The sequence below is a fragment of the Ranitomeya variabilis genome, chromosome 4 (assembly GCF_051348905.1).
Source record: "Ranitomeya variabilis isolate aRanVar5 chromosome 4, aRanVar5.hap1, whole genome shotgun sequence".
Taxonomy (NCBI): Eukaryota; Metazoa; Chordata; class Amphibia; order Anura; family Dendrobatidae; genus Ranitomeya; species Ranitomeya variabilis.
Window position 1 is genome coordinate 549,387,939 of NC_135235.1, and position 21,469 is coordinate 549,409,407.

A 21,469-nucleotide genomic window follows, 5' to 3' on the forward strand; every position below is an offset into this window, starting at 1 on the left:
AAAGGAATTGAAATAATATGAAAAATATATATATATTTTTTGAAGGCAGTAATTGAGACACCTATAAAAATACGGAAGTACCGGAGGCCGCTGCCGTGACGCTACTGCTTTCTGATTGGTCGAATGGAAGGCGAGAAGTTTTGTTACTATGGTGATAGCGTTCCTGCTGAAATGAACAAGGAGCTGTAAGGTAAGAAGGTGCTGTTATGTGGAAAGCTCCTTCTTTCTATACTTGTCCCTATAACTCCTGGAGTATTACTGACATAGGCCCCGGCACATGCATGAGAGTAACAGATTACATTGTCACCAGAAGTGCAAACCCCGGCTTCCAATGATATTCTGAAAGGATGCCACCGTAGATGCAGCGTATCACCTGAGCCCTGCGCACTGCTGGGATATTTCCAGACATATTGGGCATTTCAAGGTGCAAATAGTCTCTTCAGCTAGAACTCTAGCGCCGCCTGGTGGAAGCAGCAATGCTACAAGTCATTATTGACCCTTAGGCTACTTTCACACTAGCGTTAACTGCAATACGTCGCAATGCGTCGTTTTGCCTAAAAAAGGCATCCTGCAAAAGTGCTTGCAGGATGCGTTTTTTCTGCATTGACTAACATTAGCGACGCATTTGCGACGCATTGACACACGTCGCACCCGTCGTGCGACGGTTGTGCCGTGTTGTGTCGGACCGTCGGGACCAAAAAACGTTACATGAGTGTGACGGCAGCCTTAGCCTCTCACCTAGCCAAATCCGTTCTCATACGTTGCACTGACGAGGGCCAACAGCTCGAAACACCATGTCTGCAAATTGAGATACTGCTTTGGCTTTTATCCTAAGTCATATTGCAGGAGTCAATATTGACTTTTAAGATCGCTGCTTCCAATAGTTGGCGCTGGAGGTCTAGTCCCCTTCCTCTCTGAAGAGGCAATTTGCATATTTAATTTCCCAGAGGAGCATGCAAGGCTTTTAAGTCTCCTCATACTGGCATGCCTTTAAAGGGAGTGTGTTATCAGAAAATGCCTTATTGTTTAAATCAGGTTTTTATGTTACACATCCGGCTCCATATACGCGCACTCGGCCACTATCCAGACAGATGACCCTGATAAAGAGCTGGTGGAAATGTTGGACAATATCTGTTGGTGCCAGGTGAAAATAAATCAATTTGCAGCAAATCTCATTATCTGTGCTGAGGTTATCACTATATATCTATAAGTCCCTTCCTATTGCACAATTTGTTTATATTTAGATTGTGATAAAAAAAAATAAAGTGATCAAATATTTTTAAATATACACTTAAATGGGTTATCCTTTTTCAAAATTGTTTATCCCACAGGCTCAATGATGTATAAAATAGCCAACTGAGATTTACTTACCCTCCCCGGGTCCAACTCCGCGCCTCACCTGCTGCTCCAATCTTTGTTGATTGACAGCAGCGGTGTGTGGACAGCTCTACAGCCAATCACCGTGAAATCCACGGTTAGCACTCGTACGAGAAGAAATGATGTCTGGATGAGCCCTACCTCTAGTGACTTACCTTGATAAAGGTGCACCCCCCCCAAATGTACTGGGCACAAGAAACTAAAGCAATGCAAAAAACAAGGGCCAGCATGTATAACACCTGATGCCATATGGATGACAATATGAATGGAAAACGGCCTTTTTTTCTATGTGAAAATCAGATGAAATTTTTAAAATGTTTGTGTGATTAATTTTTTTTGTACTTTAGCCATTATTTTATTTATTGTGACACAAATGAGACTTTAATAATTTACTAATGCTCGGGGGTCCTCCGAGTATTTTTTAGTGCTCGGAGATTTAGTTTTCATCGCCGCAGCTGAATGATTTACATCTGTTAGCCAGCATAAGTACATGTGGAGATTCCGTAGCCACCAGGCAACCCCCACATGTACTTATGCTGGATAACAGGTGTAAATCATTCAGCTGCGGCAAGAAAAGCTAAATCTCCGAGCACTAAAAAATACTCGGAGGACACCCGAGCGTGCTTGAGTAACGAGATATTACAACATTTATCCCAGTAGACAGGTGTCTTTGTCTTTTTTTTTCAAATAACGTGCAACGTTGTCTTATTTGCATGTCATGAGATTTGCGGAGAACCATAAGGGTATGTTTCCACGTTCAGGAAACGCTGCTTGTTTGACGCTGCGCAGCGCTGCAGCGTCAAACAAGCAGCGTCCAGATGTTCCTGCATAGTGGAGGGGATTTGATGAAATCCTGTCTCCACTATGCATGGAAACCCGCACGCGGCGGCCCTGCGACTACGGACATGCTGCGCGTCTTTTCAGATCGCAGCATGCCCGTACACCTTGCGGGGACAAGGCAAGGCATATCATAGGGCCCTATGGGAGAGAGCGATCATCCCGGATGTGAAGAGTTAACACATCCGGCATGATCGCGTCCCATTAAGGGGGCGGGGCTTAGCGCGATACCGCCGCCCATACGTACCGTGGAGACATACCCTAACACTTCTATTTTACTGACTTAGCAATGGATACAGAAGTGCTTGATTTTCGGGAGTTGGAGCGGGAGTTGGCCAATGCCGTGGCTGCAGACGAGAAGTATCAGAGGGAGAATGCTGCTAAATTTCGCGCAATTCACCAAAAAGTGGCATCTTACGAGGAGTTCAGGTATGTAACATAATGTTTTCCTCTGGTCAATGCATATATGTGTATATATATGTAATACAGTCATGGCCAAAAGTATTGACACCCCTGCAATTCTGTCAGATAATACTCAGTTTCTTCCTGAAAATGATTGCAAACACAAATTCTTTGGTATTATTATCTTCATTTTATTTGTCTTAAATGAAAAAACACAAAAAGAATTGTCCTAAAGCCAAATTGGATATAATTCCACACCAAACATAAAAAAGGGGGTGGACAAAAGTATTGGCACCGTTTGAAAAATCATGTGATGCTTCTCTAATTTGCGTAATTAACAGCCCCTGTAACTTACCTGTGGCACCTAACAGGTGTTGGCAATAACTAAATCACACTTGCAGCCAGTTGACATGGATTAAAGTTGACTCAACCTCTGTCCTGTGTCCTTGTGTGTACCACATTGAGCATGGAGAAAAGAAAGAAGACCAAAGAACTGTCTGAGGACTTGAGAAACCAAATTATGAGGAAGCATGAGCAATCTCAAGGCTACAAGTCCATCTCCAAAGACCTGAATGTTCCTGTGTCTACCGTGCGCAGTGTCATCAATAAGTTTAAAGCCCATGGCACTGTGGCTAACCTCCCTAGATGTGGACGGAAAAGAAAAATTGACAAGAGATTTCAACGCAAGATTGTGCGGATGTTGGATAAAGAACCTCGACTAACATCCAAACAAGTTCAAGCTGCCCTGCAGTCTGAGCGTACAACAGTGTCAACCCGTACTATCCGTCGGCGTCTGAATGAAAAGGGATTGTATGGTAGGAGACCCAGGAAGACCCCACTTCTTACCCCGAGACATAAAAAAGCCAGGCTGGAGTTTGCCAAAACTTACCTGAAAAAGCCTAAAACGTTTTGGAAGAATGTTCTCTGGTCAGATGAGACAAAAGTAGAGCTTTTTGGGCAAAGGCATCAACATAGAGTTTACAGGAGAAAAAAAGAGGCATTCAATGAAAAGAACACGGTCCCTACAGTCAAACATGGGGGAGGTTCCCTGATGTTTTGGGGTTGCTTTGCTGCCTCTGGCCCTGGACTGCTTGACCGTGTGCATGGCATTATGAAGTCTGAAGTCTACCAACAAATTTTGCAGCATAATGTATGGCCCAGTGTGAGAAAGCTGGGTCTCCCTCAGAGGTCATGGATCTTCCAGCAGGACAATGACCCAAAACACACTTCAAAAAACACTAGAAAATGGTTTGAGAGAAAGCACTGGAGACTTCTAAGGTGGCCAGCAATGAGTCCAGACCCTGAATCCCATAGAACACCTGTGGAGAGATCTAAAAATGGCAGTTTGGAGAAGGCACCCTTCAAATATCAGGGACCTGGAACAGTTTGCCAAAGAAGAATGGTCTAAAATTCCAGCAGAGCATTGTAAGAATCTCATTGATGGTTACTGGAAACGGTTGGTCGCAGTTATTTTGGCTAAAGGTTGTGCAACCAAGTATTAGGCTGAGGGTGCCAATACTTTTGTCTGGCCCATTTTTGGAGTTTTGTGTGAAATGATCAATGTTTTGCTTTTGCTTCATTCTCTTTTATGGTTTTTCATTTAAGACAAATTAAATGAAGATAATAATACCAAAGAATGTGTTTGCAATCATTTTCAGGAAGAAACTGAGTATTATCTGACAGAATTGCAGGGGTGTCAATACTTTTGGCCATGACTGTATATGTAAAAAAGCCTCTTATAGTGGACAACTGTTATTTCTATATTGATGAGACATTGAAATCAGTTTGTGAGGGTCCGAAAGTAGATCAACTGTTACCACCTCTTTCGGTGGCTGAATATAAATGAGTACAGAACGGAACCGCAATGCTCCATAGACTGTCTAGTGTTCTCTTCAATATGATGCACAGGTTCTATTCTCCCTGACAATCTGGGCATCATATATTTGCCTCGGCAGCGCTACTGCCCAACACATATAATTGTGTCTCACCACTATGTCAGATTGGGCCGAAGAGTGCAGATAGGTCCAGAAATATTTGGACAGTTTGGGCATTTTAACTGTTTACCAAAAGATAGTGAATATTAGAGATGAGTGAACATCGTTGTCTCTCTCCTTATTCGGCAAGCTATAGCGCTTACTGAAGAAGCTGCAGCGGGAACACGGATACCTGGAGCGCTCCTGATAATCAGGTGTCCGGTGCCGCAGCTGCATGTGTCGCCGCTATGTGACAATCAAAACAAACAGGCTCTCCATGCATGTGTTGTGACTGTCACACAGCGGCGACACATGCAGCTGCGGCACCGGACACCTGATTATCAGGAGCGCTCCAGGTATCAGGGTTACCGCTGCAGCTTCTTCAGCAAGCGCTATGGCTTGCCGAATAAGAAGGGAGCCGAACATATTCACTCATCTCTAGTGAAGATAATGTATTATCATCAATATGGGCTTAAAGTGCAGACTCGCAGTTTTAATTTTAGGGTACTCACAACATAATTAGATTAAAAGGTTTAGTAATTACAGCTCTTTAGTATGTAGCTACCTCTTTTTCAAGAGAACAAAAGTAAATGGACAGTTATCTCAAAGCCCCGTATCCCTTCACCACCTTGGGTTTTCTGTTTTTGTTTTTTGCTCCCCTTCTTCCCAGAGCCATAACTTTTTTTATTTTTCTGTCAATATGGCCATGTGATGGCTTGTTTTTTGCGGGACACATTGTACTTTTGAACAACACCATTGGTTTTACCATATTGTGTACTAGAAATGGGAAAAAAATTCAAAGTGCTGTGAAATTGCAAAGAAAGCGCAATTCCACAATTATTTTTTTACCATGTTCACTAAATACTAAAACTGACCGGCCATTATGATTCCCTGGGTCATTACAAGTTCACAGACATCAAACATGTATAGATTGTTTTTTATGATAAATGATGAAATACATTTTGAAAAAAAAATGAAAAATTGTCACCATTTTACGAGATTCGTAGCGTCTCCATTTTTCAGGATCTGGGGCTAGTTGAGGGCTTATTTTTTGCACTCCGAGTTGATACCATTTTGGGGTAAATATGATGATTTGATCACTCGTTTTGGCATTTTAATGCAATGTTTTGGCGACCAAATAAACGTCATTCCAGTATTTTGATTCTTTTTCTCGTTCCACCGTTTACCATTTGAGTTAATTCTGTTTTTCTATTGATAGATTGGGCATTTCTCAACGCGGTGATATCAAATATGAATTTTTTTTATTGTTATATTTTGAATGGGGCAAAAGGGGGTGATTTGAACTTTTTCATTTTTAAAAAAAATATTTTTAGAAACTTTTTTTTAAAACTTTTTACTGGCTTCAATAGTTTCCATGGGAGACTAAAAGCTGCTATCATCCGATCGCCTCTGCTACACATAGCAAGGCTTTAGCATGGCGGCACTCATAGCAATCCGGCAATGACAACCACAGGGGGCTCCTGCAGACCCTGGGTTGTCATGCCAACCCATTGGTCATGGGAGACGAGTGCCGATGGGCGGAGCTAATTACGCACTTCTGACGCTATCATGTTAAATGCCACTGTCAGAGATTGACAGCAAAATGTAACATGTTAACAGCCGTGGTTGGATCACGAATCTACCCACAGCTGTTGGGGCATTTGTCAGCTAATGAAATCAGCTGACATGTGGTGGAAAAGTTGCAGGCTGGTCACCGGAGCATAAAACGGGCAGGCGTCCTATGATGTACCTATACTTCATAGGTCGTAAAGAGGTTAATGGTCTGCATAGGCTTTTTCCTTGTTAACCCATTTATTACATAAGCAAATGTCTGGAGATTGACATTTGCATTTGGAAGCTTTTGTTGTGGACCCAGAACACGTGGTCAAAGGAGGTCTCAATACACTGTGTTCCAAATTATTATGCAAATTGGATTTAAGTGTCATAAAGATTTAATTGTTTTGTTTTTCAAATAAACTCGTGGATGGTATTGTGTCTCAGGGCTCAATGGATCACTGAAATCAATCTTAAACACATGTGATAATTGGTTTTCCAGATGATTCTAATTAAAGTTAAAAATGATGTTCCACATTATGAAGTAGGTCACAGTTTTCAAGTAACATGGGAAAGAAAAAGGATCTCTCTGCTGCTGAAAAGCATCAAATAGGGCAATGCCTGTTGTGAATTCCGTTCTCGGGTCCCTCCTGTGGTCATGAGTGGTACTTTGTGAGTTCTGTTCATGGGCTCCCTCTGGTGGCTTTGAGTGTTATGGCTGGTCTGTAGCTGGACTCCAGCTGCCTCGTTTCCTGCTAGGCTTGCTGCCTATTTAACTCCACCTGGACCTTTACTTGTTGCCTGCTGTCGTTGTATTCAGTACTGGTTCAGATCTCTCTGGGACTTCCCTTGTGACCTGTCTCCTCGTGGAGAAGCTAAGTTCATGCTAGTCTATTTTTGCTTATTGCTATTTGAAAATGTTTCTCAGTATATGATGAGTTCAGTCCAGCTTGCTTATATGCTATTTGATTGCTAGCTGGAAGCTCTGGGGTGCGGAGTTGCGCCCCTCACATCGTGAGTCGGTGTGGGGGTCTTTTTGTATTCTCTGCGTGGATAATTTTTGTAGTATTTTATACTGACCGCACAGATTCCTTGCTATCTTCTGACTATTTAGTTATTAGCGGGCCTCATTTGCTAAAACCTGTTTTAATTTCTATGTTTGTGTTTTCCTCTTATCTCACCGTTATTATTTGTGGGGGGCTGCTCTCACTTTGGGGAAAATTTCTCTGAGGCAAGTGAGGCTTTGTTTCTCTCTAGGGGTAGCTAGTTTCTCAGGCTGTGAAGAGGCGTCTAGGCCGAGTCAGGTACGCTCCACGGCTGCCTATAGTGTGTGTTTGATAGGATCAGGATTGCGGTCAGTAAAGTTCCCACATTCCCAGAGCTTGTCCTTATTTTTGGTTTACTTATCTGGTCAGTTCATGTGTTCCTAACCACCAGAACCATAACAAATGCCTTGGTGAAGGGATGAAAACATTAGAAATTTCCCAAAAACTTAAGCGTGATCATTGCACTGTTAAGAGATTTGTGGCTGTATCTGAGTACAGATCTGTTTGTGCTGATAAAGGCATAATGAGGAAGATTTCTGCCAGGCAAGTTCATCAGATTAAGAGAGCAGCTGCTAAAAAGCCATTACAAAGCAGCAAACAGATATTTGAAGCTGCTGGTGCCTCTGGAGTCCCTCGAATCTCAAGGTGTAGGCTCCTTCAAAGGCTTGCTGTGGTGCATAAACCTACTATTCGGCCACCCTTAAACAGTGTTCACAAGCAGAAATGGTTGCATTGGGCCCACATATACATGAAAACTAATTTCCAAACAGTCTTATTTACTGATAAGTGTTGAGCAACCCTGGATGGTCCAGATGGATGGAGTAGTGGATGGTTGGTGGATGGCCACCATGTCCCAACAAGGCTGCAACGTCAACGAGGAGGTGGAGGAGTCATGTTTTGGGCCAGAATCATGGGGAACCAGCTGGTGGGGCCTTTTAAGGTTCCTGAAGGTGTGAAAATGACCTCTGCAAAGTATATAGAGTTTCTGACTAACAACTTTCCTCCATGGTATAAAAAGCAGAAACGTGCCTTCAGGAGCAAAATCATCTTCATGCATAACAATGCACCATCTCATGCTGCAAAGAATACCTCTGAGTCATTGGCTGCTATGGGCATAATAGGAGATAAACTCATGGTGTGGCCACCATCTTCCCCTGACCTCAACCCTATAGAGAACCTTTGGAGTATCATAAAGCAAAAGATCTATGAGGGTGGGAGGCAGTTCACATCAAAACAGCAGCTCTGGGAGGCTATTCTGACTACATGCAAAGAAAGACAAGCAGAAACTCTCCAAAAACTCACAAGGATGCAAGAATTGTGAAGGTGATATCAAAGAAGGGCTCCTATGTTAACATGTAACTTGGCCTGTTAGGATGTTTTGGCGTTAAACAGCTTTTCTGTTCAGTGAATGTGACCTCCTAATGCTGCAAATTCCACAAATGAGCATTTTCAGTTCTTTAAAACATATCAAATGTTTAGAAATTCTACTGTGCCTAATAATTTGGAACAGTGCATTTTAAGTTTTTATTCATTTTGGAGACTATACTGTTATCATTGGGAGGTTTCTTCAATAAAATTCGATGTATAATCTAACGGGTGATGACTTTTATTAGACTGACTGTCATTTGCACCGACCATTTAGGAAAATACGATAAAAATGTAATTTGCATAATAATTTGGAACATAGTGTAGAAGTGAAACAGACCATCATTAGGCTAACAAAAAGAAGAGTGATAGCAGAAATGTTAGGAGGGGCCAAATCAATTGTTTGGTACATTCTGCAAAAATAGAAACATTCTGGTGAGCTTGGGAAAAAGGTCTCAACGTCCACGGGAGACAACAGTGGTGGATGACCTCAGAATCCCTCCTATGATGTAGAAAAACCCCTTCACAACATCCACCCAAGTGAAGAACACTATCCAGGAACTGGGTGTTTCGGTATCTAAGTCTACCATAAAGAGAAGACTTCATGAGAGCAAATACAGAGGCTTAACCACAAGGTGAAAACCATTAGTCAGCCTTAAAAATAGAAAGGTCAGATTAGACTGTGCCAAAAAACATTTAAAGAAGCCAACACAGTTCAGGAAAAACATTCTTTCGACAGAGGAAACTAAGATCAACCTGTACCAGAATGATGTGAAGAAGAAAGTATGGAGAAGGCTTGGAACGGCTCATGATCCAAAGCACACCACATCCTCTGTAAAACATGGTGGAGGCAGTTTGATGGTATGGGAATGCATGGCTTCCAATGGCATTGTGTCGGATCACCTGTGTTTATTGATTGAAGACTGAGGCTAACAATCCAAAAATCCAAAGTACAGCGTAATCTCCTTCAAAAAGTTTTATTGACACCAGTGTAAAAGGAAAAGCGATAGCAACGTTTCAGGCCATGCTGGGCCTTTATCAAGCCAAAAAGAAGTCAAATGACACAAAAGTAAGTCAGTTGTAGACTGCTCCCCTTATTTCCTCTTATTGGTCCAACCTCCATTACCATGGGAACACTAGATAAATAAACCAAATACTGCTGAAGGGGTAGTTATTAATATATATACACTTATATAGATACATATACATAAATAAAAGGTAAAGGGCACAAGGACAATCTTGCATATGCACGTATAAAATTTAGAATGGGTACATTATCCATCCTATCTCATATCATTAGCATAGTTATACCCTCAATGAAATCCAACCCAATCAATCGTGTGCGTCAATTTAGCATTATTTACTTACTGGGGAGTTCTGGAAGGAGCTATTGGTTAATCTCCAGTAACATAAGGACACCAAGGGAGGGTCCTATTTGAAAAAATGCACCATATGGTGCTACATAGGGAATGCTACGAAGGGCATTCCGCCTCATCTAGACGTGGCTGGAGGAAACGCCCTGTCGCATGTCCTGGTCCGTAGACCCAAGAGAGAAGCAGCCGGATGAATTCTGAAGTGTGCAGGGCGATACTATCTGCTCAGATTCAACAAAAATGCCGCAAGGTTCATTGGGGAGCGCTTCACAGTACAGATGGACAATGACCCATAAGTACATATTTTTACGTAAAAACAAAAATAAACAAAAAAGTACACCTATTTGGTATCCCTGCATTCGGAACGATCTGATCTATAAAACTGTCACACTAGTTAACACTTTTAGTAAGAAAATACAAAAATAAAAAGTCAAAAACTATTCTTTTTCATCATACCGCTGAATAAAAAGTGGAATAAAACAAAAAGACTAGTGTAAATAAAAATGGTATGTTTTCATTTGTTAAACTTGTGAAAATTAAAACTTTGTGGCAAAAACACCATTTTGGTGGGAAAAATGTATTTTTTTTCATTTTTACAGCTCCGCGTTATAAAATTCTGTGAAGCATCTGTGATTTTAAGCTGCTCACCACACCTCTAGATAAATTCCTTGCAGGGTCTAGTTTCCTAAATGGGGTCCCTTCTGAGGGTTTTCCACTGTTTAGGCACATCAGGGGCTCTGCAAACACAACATGGCATCCTCTATAGATTTCAGACAATTTTGCACTCTAAAATGTAGTCAAATAGTGCTCCTTCCCTTCTGAGCCCTGCTGCCAAAACAGCCGTTTCCCCCCAGATATGGGGTATCGGTGTACTCAGTAGAAATTGCACAACAAACTGTATGGTCGATTTTTCTCTTGTTACCCTTGTGAAAAAGACAAATTTGGGGCTAAAGCAAATTTTTTGTGGGGAAAAAGTAAAATTTTCATTTTTTTTTCTTCCACATTGTTTTATTTTTGTGAAGCACCTGAAGGGTTAATAAACTTTTTGAATGTAGTTTTGAGTACCTTGAGGGGTTCAGTTTTTAGAATGCTGTGACTTTTGGGTATTTTCTGTCATATAGGCTCTCCAAAGTCACTTAAAATGTGAGGTGGTCTCTAAAAAAACTGAATTTGTATATTTTGTTAACCCATCTAATTTCCTAACCAAAAAAAAATATGTTTCAAAAATTATATTACATCTGGTTTAATGGCATAAAAATTAAAAGTTTGAAAGTTTTTTCACAAAAATCCGATATTTTCACAAAAAAACGCAAAAAGTATCAGCCTAAATTTACCACTACCATTAAGTACAATGTGTCACGAAAAACAGACGCCGAATCAGTGGGATACATTGAAGTGTTCTAGAGTTATTACCACATAAAGTGTAAAGTTTGGCTTGGTCAAGAAGGTGAAAACAGGCTCGGGGGTGAAGGGGTTAAGGCAAAGAAATGGAATATTCTGCAATGGCCAAATCAATCTCCAGATCTCAACCCGAACAAGCAGCATGTCACATGATTAAGACAAAATTTAAGGTAATTAAGACCCACAAACAAGCAGCAACGGAAGTCAGCTACAGTAAAGGTGGCGAAGCATCACAAAGGAGGAAACCCAGTGTTTGGTGACGTCCATGGCTTCCAAACTTCACGCAGTCATTGCCTGCAATGGATTCTATACAAAGTATTAAGTATGAACATATTATTTATGAGAAACTTAATGTGTCCAATTACTTTTCAGCCCCTGAAACGAGGAGGCTTTGTCGAAAAATGGTTGCAATTCCTAAACGCTTCACAGAATATTTTTGTTGAACCCCTTTATTTAAGCCTGAAAGTCTACGCTTCAATTGTATCTCAGTTGTTTTATTTGAAATCTAAAATAGGGTCCTGCAGAGCCGAAATCACAAAGATTCGGTCACTGTCCGAATATTTCTGGAACTATCTGTATCAGCATCAGATCACCATGAACACACATAAGTCTGCACAGGAGCTGTAGACACAAAAGACAGTAGATTTTTATTGGTCAGTGTATTGACTTGGCTATCTTGTAGGCAAAACTCCGGAGCAAGCAAGCCAACTGTATTATAATACAACTAGTTCATTTCTTTCTTTTTTACCTGTGGAAATTCCAGAAAAGTTTGATGTCCTTTTTGCTAGATTAAACTTTTTCATTTCTACAATAGATTCCACTTTCATTTGTTCTCCGCAGAGATATTGTAGCGGCTTCTAACCTGAAACCCTTGGAGCGGAAGGACAAGATTGGAGGCGATAGGAAGCAGCCATGGAACCCGACTGCCACAACAAGCTGCTCGTCCGAAGAGCCAGCTTGTGCCGTGTTACAGGTGAGGCGGAAACAGAAATTGATTACATCTGCTTGTCCCAGCCACGCGGCTCTTTTCTTTATGACATGATTTGAAACTCCATCTTCTCTTGTAATCCAGATGTATCCATTTGATTACCTCCAGCAATTCGCAGCTCCCGCACTGTGGTTTACCTTTGCTTGATTAGCAAATTGTCACAGTGAACGCTCACTCCTTTTAAGAAAAGAATAGACTATTATTTATTTAAAGGGCTTCTCTGTAATGCACAGGCAGCCATATTGTGTAAGGCATATGTCAAATCGAGGGAAATGACATCACTACACACCAGTGCAATAGTATTGCACAGAGGAGGGGGCTCCATCCAGTTCTCGCTTGCTTCAATGGATTCCCCAACTCCGAGGGTGGCATCATTGTCTGTGTAAAATATAAATTATCCTGATTTAGAGGCAAAGGGTTGAGTCTCATGTTAGGCCATAACCTTACCAATCTACAGTCTCTAGTTTTGGGGTTGTAATAGGATCTATAGTGATGATGTTTTACCTGTGTTATGCACAATTTCACCTTATATTAAATGGCCACTGTCCTTTTAATAAACTTAATATTCATAGTCTATACACTCGGTGGCAAAAATGTAAACCACATTACTTACAGAAAATGTTGTCTTACTCCTGTAAAAAATCCCTAAAGTGCCCTCCATTAGGTGTCTCCCGTACTTGCAGTCCACTGTCTGTTGTTAGGGTACATCTGCCTCTAGTAACAGAGAAGTAGAGACGGATACCAGGAGCGAGGATGGGACTTTGCTTCTGCCAGTTGTCAGTGGCAGTACATAAAGCTGAGGTTCTCCCTCTTATGCTTATGCACAGTCCAGATGCTTTGACTCCTGCCATTAATCTTTGCACTGCCCACAAACATTACTCCCCACACAGTAACATTAAAAGCAAAGCCACAAAAAGAGGAATTAAAATTCCCCCAAAATTCAACAATTTACACAGCAAAAAGGGCAACAGTATTTACAGTGCCTTGCGAAAGTATTTGGCCCTGTAGAACTTTTCAAACTTTTCCCACATATCATGCTTCAAACATAAAAATACCAAATATAAATTTTTGGTGAAGAATCAACAACAAGTGGAACACAATTGTGAAGCTGAACGAAATTTATTGGTTATTTAAAATTTTTGTGGAAATTCAAAAACGGAAAAGTGGGGCGTGCAATATTATTCGGCCCCTTTACTTTCAGTGCTGCAATCTCACTCCAGAAGTTCATTGTGGATCTCTGAATGATCCAATGTTGTCCTAAATGCCTAATGATGATAAATATAATCCACCTGTGTGTAATCAAGTCTCCGTATAAATGCACCTGCTCTGTGATAGTCTCAGGGTTCTGTTTGAAGCACAGAGAGCATCATGAAGACCAAGGAACACAACAGGCAGGTCCGTGATACTGTTGTGGAGAAGTTTAAAGCTGGATTTGGATACAAAACGATTTCCAAAATTTTAAACATCTTAAGGAGCACTGTGCAAGCGATCATATTGAAATGGAAGGAGTATCATACCACTGCAAATCTACCAAGACCCGGCTTTCCCTACAAACTTTCATCTCAAACAAGGAGAAGACTGATCAGAGATGCAGCCAAGAGGCCTATGATCACTCTGGAGGAACTGCAGGGATCTATAGCTGAGGTGGGACAGTCTGTCCATAGGACAACAATCAGTCGTACACTGCACAAATCTGGCCTTTATGGAAGAGTGGCAAGAAGAAAGCCATTTCTCGAAGCTATCCATAACAATTTTCATTTAAAGTTTGCAACAAGCCACCTGGGAGACACACCAAACATGTGGAAGAAGGTGCTCTGGTCAGATTAAACCAAAATCGAACTTTTTGGCAACAATGCCAAACAATATGTTTGGCGTAAAGGCAATACTGCTCATCACCCTGAACACACCATCCCCACTGTCAAACATGGTGGCAGCATCATGGTTTGGGCCTTCTTTTCTTCAGCAGGGACAGGGAAGATGGTTAAAATTGATGGGAAGATGGAAGGAGCCAAATACAGGACCATTCTTGAAGAAAACCTGTTGGAGTCTGCAAAAGACCTGAGACTGGGACGGACATTTGTCTTCCAACAAGACAATGATCCCAAACATAAAGCAAAATCTACACTGGAATGGTTCACAAATAAACGTATCCAGGTGTTAGAATGGCTAAGTCAAAGTCCAGACCTCAATCCAATCGAGAATCTGTGGAAAGAGCTGAAAACTGCTGTTCACAAACGATCTCCATCAAACCTCACTGAGCTCGAGCTGTTTGCCAAGGAAGAATAGGCAAGAATTTCAGTCTCTCGATCTACAAAACTGAGAGACATACCCCAAGCGACTTGCAGCTGTAATCGCAGCAAAAGGTGGTGCAACAAAGTATTAAGTTAAAGGGGCCGAATAATATTGCACGCCCCACTTTCAGTTTTTGAGTTTCCACAAAAATTTTAAATAACTAATAAATTTTGTTCAACTTCACACTTTCGCAAGGCACTGTATCTACCCAGGTCACGAAAGCTAATGCAAGATGCAGCAAACCCATATAATAAAGATGGAGGCAATACAGGTGCAAAATACTAATGAGAAAACCACTCACAACCTACTAATTCATGGAGGGGGTGATTGCTTATATTAAAATTGCACACAAAAAAGGCTTGTATAGAGCGCAGGTCACACACAGGTAATGCTCACAGCCCATTAGTGACGCCCATACTATTAGATTAGGTGAGTTGCCCAGCACTATATCAGTGCTATATCAGTTGAGGGCAGATAAGTACGCCTGCGCCGGAGCCGCAGCAGGAAGCAAAGAAGAGGACGTGATCGTATGAAGATGGGAGGCGCCGGCCCCGGACCACGACACCCATCAGTCCGGACCGCCCCTGGGTGAGTATAATATAACTTGTTTTTCTTACCTTTCAGGATACATCGGGGGCTTATCTACAGCATTATAGAATGCTGTAGATAAGCCCCAGATGGCGGTGGCCTTAGCTTATAGGCCTAAAATGGGGTGACAGATTCCCTTTAAAGAGACAGTGTTCAGTTGGCTACCTTCTTGTGCAGCCGAGTGAGCCGAACTACCACAGCTATCAGGGTACAGCAAATCCATTTAATAAACCATAACTTACCACTAACCACAACTATTTATACTGCTGTCTCTCTGTTAAATCTCTTTTCTCTCATTGTGCTGCTATCAGCTCAGTCTTCTCCCAGGCTCTTACTGTGGTGCTGATACCTCGATTACCTCTCTGGCTCTCACTGTGCGCTGCTACCTTGATCTCCCTTTCTAGCTTTAACTACCCTGCTGTCCCATTAATCTCCCCTCTAGCTCTCACTTTGCTGCTGTTTCCTCAAGCTCCTCTCTGGTGCTCACAGTACTGCTGTCACCTCAATCTGCTCTCTAGCTCTCATTGTGCTGCTGTCACCTGAATCTCCTCTCTAGCTCTCACTTTGCTGCTGTTTCCTCAATCTCCTCTCTAGCTTTCACTATCCTGTTGTTACCTCAATCTGCTCTCTAGCTCTCATTGTGCTGCTGTCACCTCAATCTGCTCTCTAGCTCTCACTTTGCTGCTGTTACATCAATCTGCTCTCTAGCTCTCATTGTGCTGCTGTCACCTCAATCTGCTCTCTAGCTCACATTGTGCTGCTGTCACCTGAATCTCCTCTTTAGCTCTCACTTTGCTGCTGTTTCCTCAATCTCCTCTCTAGCTTTCACTATCCTGTTGTTGCCTCAATCTGCTCTCTAGCTCTCATTGTGCTGCTGTCACCTCAATCTGCTCTCTAGCACTCATTGTGCTGCTGTCACCTGAATCTCCTCTCTAGCTCTCACTTTGCTGCTGTCACCTTGTTCCCCATTCTATCTTTCACTGTGCTGCTGTCACCTCGATCTCTATGGCTCTAAGGCCATGTGCACACGTTCAGGATTGTTAGCGTTTTTTTCGCGTTTTTTCGCTATAAAAACGTGATAAAAACGCGAAAAAAAACGCTTACATAAGCCTCCTATTATTTACAGGGTATTCCGCATTTTTGGTGCAAATGTTGCGATTTTTTCCGCGAAAAAATCGCATAGCGGAAAAAAAAGCAACATGTTCATTAAAAATGCGGAATTGCAGGGATTCCGCACACCTAGGGGTCCATTGATCTGCTTACTTCCCGCACGGGGCTGTGCACACCATGCGGGAAGTAAGCAGATTATATGCGGTTGGTACCCAGGGTGGAGGAGAGGAGACTCTCCTCCACGCACTGGGCACCATATAAGTGGTCAAAAAATAAGAAATAAAATAATAAACAGTCCTATACTCACCCTCGATGTCTTGCCGCCTCCTCGCACGCTGCCGTTCGGTTTCTGTACCTGGTGTGCGCTGAAGGACCTCGCCGAATGACGTCACTGTCCTGTGATTGGTCGTGAGCGGTCATGTGACCGCTCACGTGACCGTGACGTCACGGGAGGTCCTGTGCGCACAGACCAGCTATACGGAACGGACGCCGGTGAGATGTCTGGGTGAGTATAAGCATTTTTTTATTTTTTTTATTATTTTTAAACATTCTATCTTTTACTATAGATGCTGCATAGGCTGCATCTATAGTAAAAAGTTGGTCACACTTGTCAAACGCTATGTTTGACAAGTGTGACCAACCTGTCAGTCAGTTTTCCAAGCGATGCTACAGATCGCAGGGAAAACTTTAGCATTCTGCAAGCTAATTACGCTTGCAGAATGCTAAAAAAACGCGAAAAAAACGGAAAAAAAACGCAAAAAAAAAAAATGCGGATTTCTTGCAGAAAATTTCCGGTTTTCTTCAGGAATTTTCTGCAAGAAATCCGCAACGTGTGCACATACCCTTACTGTATTGCTATGTGTAAACTTTATCTGTCCCCCGTCACAGCTCTTAAAAGAATATGGAGAAGGAGGGTTTTCGGTTTAGGGCTCGCATCCCATTGGTCACTGCAGAATGGGTAGAGGTTGCAGCCTTGTATACTCCTGGAATATTGTTTAGGCACTGTCTGCACAAACTTGACATAGGTACAGTTGTGCTCAAAAGTTTCCATACCCCGGCAGAATTTTTGCTTTCTTGGCCTTTTTTCAGAGAATATGAATGATAGCACTAAAACCTTTTCTCCCCTCATGATTAGTGGTTAGGTGAAGCCATTTATTGTCAAACTACTGTGTTTTCTCTTTTTAAATCACAATGACAACCCAAAACATCCAAATGACCCTGATCAAAAGTTCACATACCCTGATGATTTTGGCCTGATAACATGCACAGAAGTTGACACAAATGGGTTTGAATGTCTACTAAAGGTAACATCCTCACCTGTGACCTGTTTGCATGTAATCAGTGTGTGTGCATAAAAGCTGAGTGAGTTTCTGGGATCCAGACAGACTCTTGCATCTTTCATCCAGCCACTGACGTTTCTGGATTGTGAGTCATAGGGAAAGCAAAACACTTGTCAACGGATCTACGGGTAAAGGTAGTTGAACTATATAAAACAGGAAAGGGATACAAAAAGTCAATTTTTGGGCTCTTGGTCACAGCGTTAGGTGACACTACCTTGTTGTAGTCTTGAGATCTACTGATGCCACCCTGCGCTGATCTACTGGAAGTGCCACCACTCACCCACCATCAACGTAATTGTGGCGCAAAAAAATTTTAATAAAAAATGACTAAATTATCCTGAATTATAAATCGCTGTGAAATTTGCCATCTGTTTTTTTATTTTTTTTGCAAAGTCAGAAAATCAACAGGTCTTGTATTTGTCCTTGTCTTTTACTCTTTATTATAGGAATCGCTGTCAGAGCCAAAAAATGCTTTTCAGTTTACCCGAGATTGGCGCAGGATAGAAGCGAAGAAAAGATATGACTTCCTATTACAAATTGGCGCTGAGAAGTTATCCCATATCTTCCGTGCAGAAGTGTGCTCGGGTCTGCTGGGAGAGTTCCTCTATGTGCTGGAGGAGCATCTCCAAGACAGACAGGTGGGTGATGTGATGGAAATATTGCAGTGTTTGGCAGAGACTCAACGCTTCAACCTCAACTTGGTCTTCCTGAGCAAGAACGAGATGGACCGCTGCCAGAGGCTGTTTATGAAGCTGACGACTTTAGTAAATGATGAAAATGAAACAGATGGTAAATTGAAATCAGCATTAAAGAAATTAATAACTCTGTATAAGGTCAATGAGTCAAGAAAGTAACTTGCGAATTACTGTCATCATTATTTGGATGAGTAATAACCTGCAATTACCATTCCTCTGATCCACAATGCCTTCACTTATTTTATAGTACTAAGCTGGCCTACTCTGTAAAATCTTCAACCAAGAACCGTGTAAAAAACAGGATTTAATTCTTTCTCCTGCTGAATATATATAAAAAAGCAACTTTCTAATATACTTTGGGTTTCATTTATTTATTATTTTCTAGATCCATACTTGTCACATTCAAATTCTGTATATCCACATGGGACTGATATGCTCTTGACATATCGCTGCCGATTTAGTGGCATAATTTCTGAAGATTTGATTCCAGCGATGTGTCACTTAGTTTACTGGATGCAGCAGTTGTGATACAATCAGGGTTTTCAGATGAAGCATGTAGCAGAGCTCAGAAAGCTGACCCCGTCTACACCACAGCTCTGTGTACATTATATATTGATAGTAAGCTGCTAATCAGTGGTGGCGTGGTTGGACTGCAGGCTGGCACTTGGTCCAAGCTATGATAATTTCTGAGAACAGCTGAGAAAACACTCATTGTATTAAAACAACAGCACACAGCCTAATAAGTGACACATCGCTGAAATCAGTGTCTCATCCCCTGTCTCATGCTGCTCTCAGAGTATACAGCAAAAGCCTTCAAATTACCTTTAACCCCTTTGAGACACAGGTACTTTTCATTTTTGATTTTTCCCTCATTACTTTCCAAGAGCCATAACTTTGACTTTACCGTAAATGTAGCCATATGATGGCTTATTATTGCAGGACAGGTTATAGTTTTGAACTACATCATTAATTTTATAACATGGATGACTCAAAAAAGGATGCTGCAAAATTCTAGTCTTGGTATCTATAACCGAGAGCATGCAACAAAGATTTATTAACATGAAAAGTCACTGTCTGTTCAAGCTTTATCTATACACTACAAAGGTTCAAAGTGATTTCCATTGGTGACAAGGCAGATGTCAAGGAGGCAGTCCGGTTCTGTCCAGATGAGATCCAGCTTCACCTCGGATATGAACTCTGCTGTTTTGGTGATGCATTGACATAGGTACAGTTGTGTTCAAAAGTTTACATACCCCGGCAAAATTTTTGCTTTCTTGGCCTTTTTCCAGAGAGCATGAATAATAACACCAAAACTTTTTCTCCACTCATGGTTAGTGGTTGGGTGAAGCCATTTATTGTCAAACTACTGGGTTTTCTCTTTTTAAATCATAATGGAAAAAAGCCAAGAAAGCAAAAATTCTGCCAGGTTATGTAAAATTTTGTACACTTCAACCGTGAGAGACAGAATCTAAAAATAAAAAAACAAAAAAATCATGTATGATTTTTAAATACTTAAATTGCATTTTATTGCATGAAATAAGTATTTGGTGATCTATCAACAAGCAAGAATTCTGGCTTTCACAGACCTGTTAGTTTTACTTTAAGAAGCCCTCCTACTCTGCACTCGTTCCCTGTATTAATTGCACCTGTTTGAACTTGGTACCTGTATAAAAGACATCTGTCCACACACTCAATCAATCACACTTCAACCTCTCCACCATGGCCAAGACCAAAGAGCTGTCTAAGGTCCTCAGGGACAAAATTGTAGACCTGCACAAGGCTGGGTTGGGTTATAGGATAATAGGCAAGCAGCTTGGTGAGAAGGCAACAACTGTTGGCACAATTATTAGAAAATGGAAGAAACACAAGATGACTGCCAATCTTCCACCATCTGGGGCTCCATGCAAGATCTCACCTTGTGAAGGATGATTCTGAGAAAGTCTGAGATGAGTCGTGGCTGGGGCTTCCAGCATGACAATGATCCAAAACACACAGCCAGGGCATATAAAGAGTGGCTCTGTAAAAAGCATTTCAAGGTCCTGGAGTGGCCTAGCCAGTCTCCAGACATAAACCCTATAGAAAATCTTTGTAGGAAGCTGAACTCAATGTTTCCCAGCGACAGCCCTGAAACCTAAAAGATCTGGAGAAGATCTGTGTGGAGAAGTGGGCCAAAATTCCTGCTGCAATGTGTGCAAACTTGGACAAGAACTACAGGAACTGTCTGACCTCTGTAATTGCAAACAAAGGTTTCTGTACCAAATATTAAGTTCTGTTTTTCTACTGTGTCAAATACTTATTTCTAGCAATAAAATGAAAATTGTATGATTTTTTTCATAATTACCGTATTTTTCGGACTATAAAACGCACTTTTTTCCTCCAAAAATGTGGAGGAAAATGGGGGGTGCGTCTTATAGTTCGAAAATACCTGCTCTAGCTGTGGTAGAGAGGTGGGGGAGTGGCAGGGGTGGAGCAGCGGGTCACACAAGGCAGGAGCCGGCGGCTGTGACTTATCCCGTGCACGCTGCTAAAGAGAAATGAATATTCACTGCATTCCACGCCCATGGGCGTGGAGGGCCATGAATATTAATTTCTCTTTAATAGCATTAAGTTATGCATAGCCCCATCCTTAACCTGGTAGTATTGGCCCCCATCCCCATCCTGGTATGCAGGGCCCCATCAAACAAACATTAAAAAAATATTAACCATTACACTTACCTTCCTGCGCTCCTTCGCAGCATCTTGTTCCGGTGCCAGCAGCTGCTTTATGCTTGTAAGCAGCTCATGGCAGAGACATCATGCGTTGCATACAAGCCGAAGGACAGCTGCTGCCGGGGAATACTCACTGCTCCCCACGTCGGGACTATGTGCGTGGAGGGCAGTGAGTGTTTACTAATCTTTAGTAGTGCACACAGTGTTAGCTGCAGGCTTCCTGCAGCTGCTGGGCTCTCCACTCCCATAGCCATGGAATGCAGTGAATATTCATTCCCTTTAGTAGTGGGGACACCTGACCGCCCGGCAGCTGCAGGAAGCCTTCGGCTAACACTGCGTGCTACTAAAGAGCAATGAATACTCATTGCCCTCCACGTACATAGTCCCGGCGTGGGGAGCAGTGAGTATTCTGGCAGCTG

General features: G+C 41.9%; 1 protein-coding gene across 1 annotated transcript; it reads left to right on the forward strand.

Moving 5' to 3' along the window:
• The first annotated feature begins 80 nt into the window (after nt 1–80).
• On the forward strand, nt 81–18,693 carry DNAAF19 (dynein axonemal assembly factor 19). The gene is made up of 4 exons (XM_077252609.1): nt 81–190; nt 2,502–2,643; nt 12,169–12,301; nt 18,093–18,693. The coding sequence occupies exons 2-4, from the start codon at nt 2,504–2,506 to the stop codon at nt 18,498–18,500; spliced, it is 681 nt and encodes a 226-aa protein (XP_077108724.1). The 5' UTR covers nt 81–190; nt 2,502–2,503; the 3' UTR covers nt 18,501–18,693.
• The last annotated feature ends 2,776 nt before the right edge of the window (nt 18,694–21,469 follow it).

Excerpts from the sequence above, each read along its gene's own strand:
- DNAAF19 (XM_077252609.1), top strand. The coding sequence starts at position 2,504 with ATGGATACAGAAGTGCTTGATTTTCGGGAGTTGGAGCGGGAGTTGGCC. Across the intron at positions 2,644-12,168 it reads GCATCTTACGAGGAGTTCAG|AGATATTGTAGCGGCTTCTA; the intron begins GTATGTAACATA and ends TGTTCTCCGCAG. Across the intron at positions 12,302-18,092 it reads CAGCTTGTGCCGTGTTACAG|GAATCGCTGTCAGAGCCAAA; the intron begins GTGAGGCGGAAA and ends TCTTTATTATAG.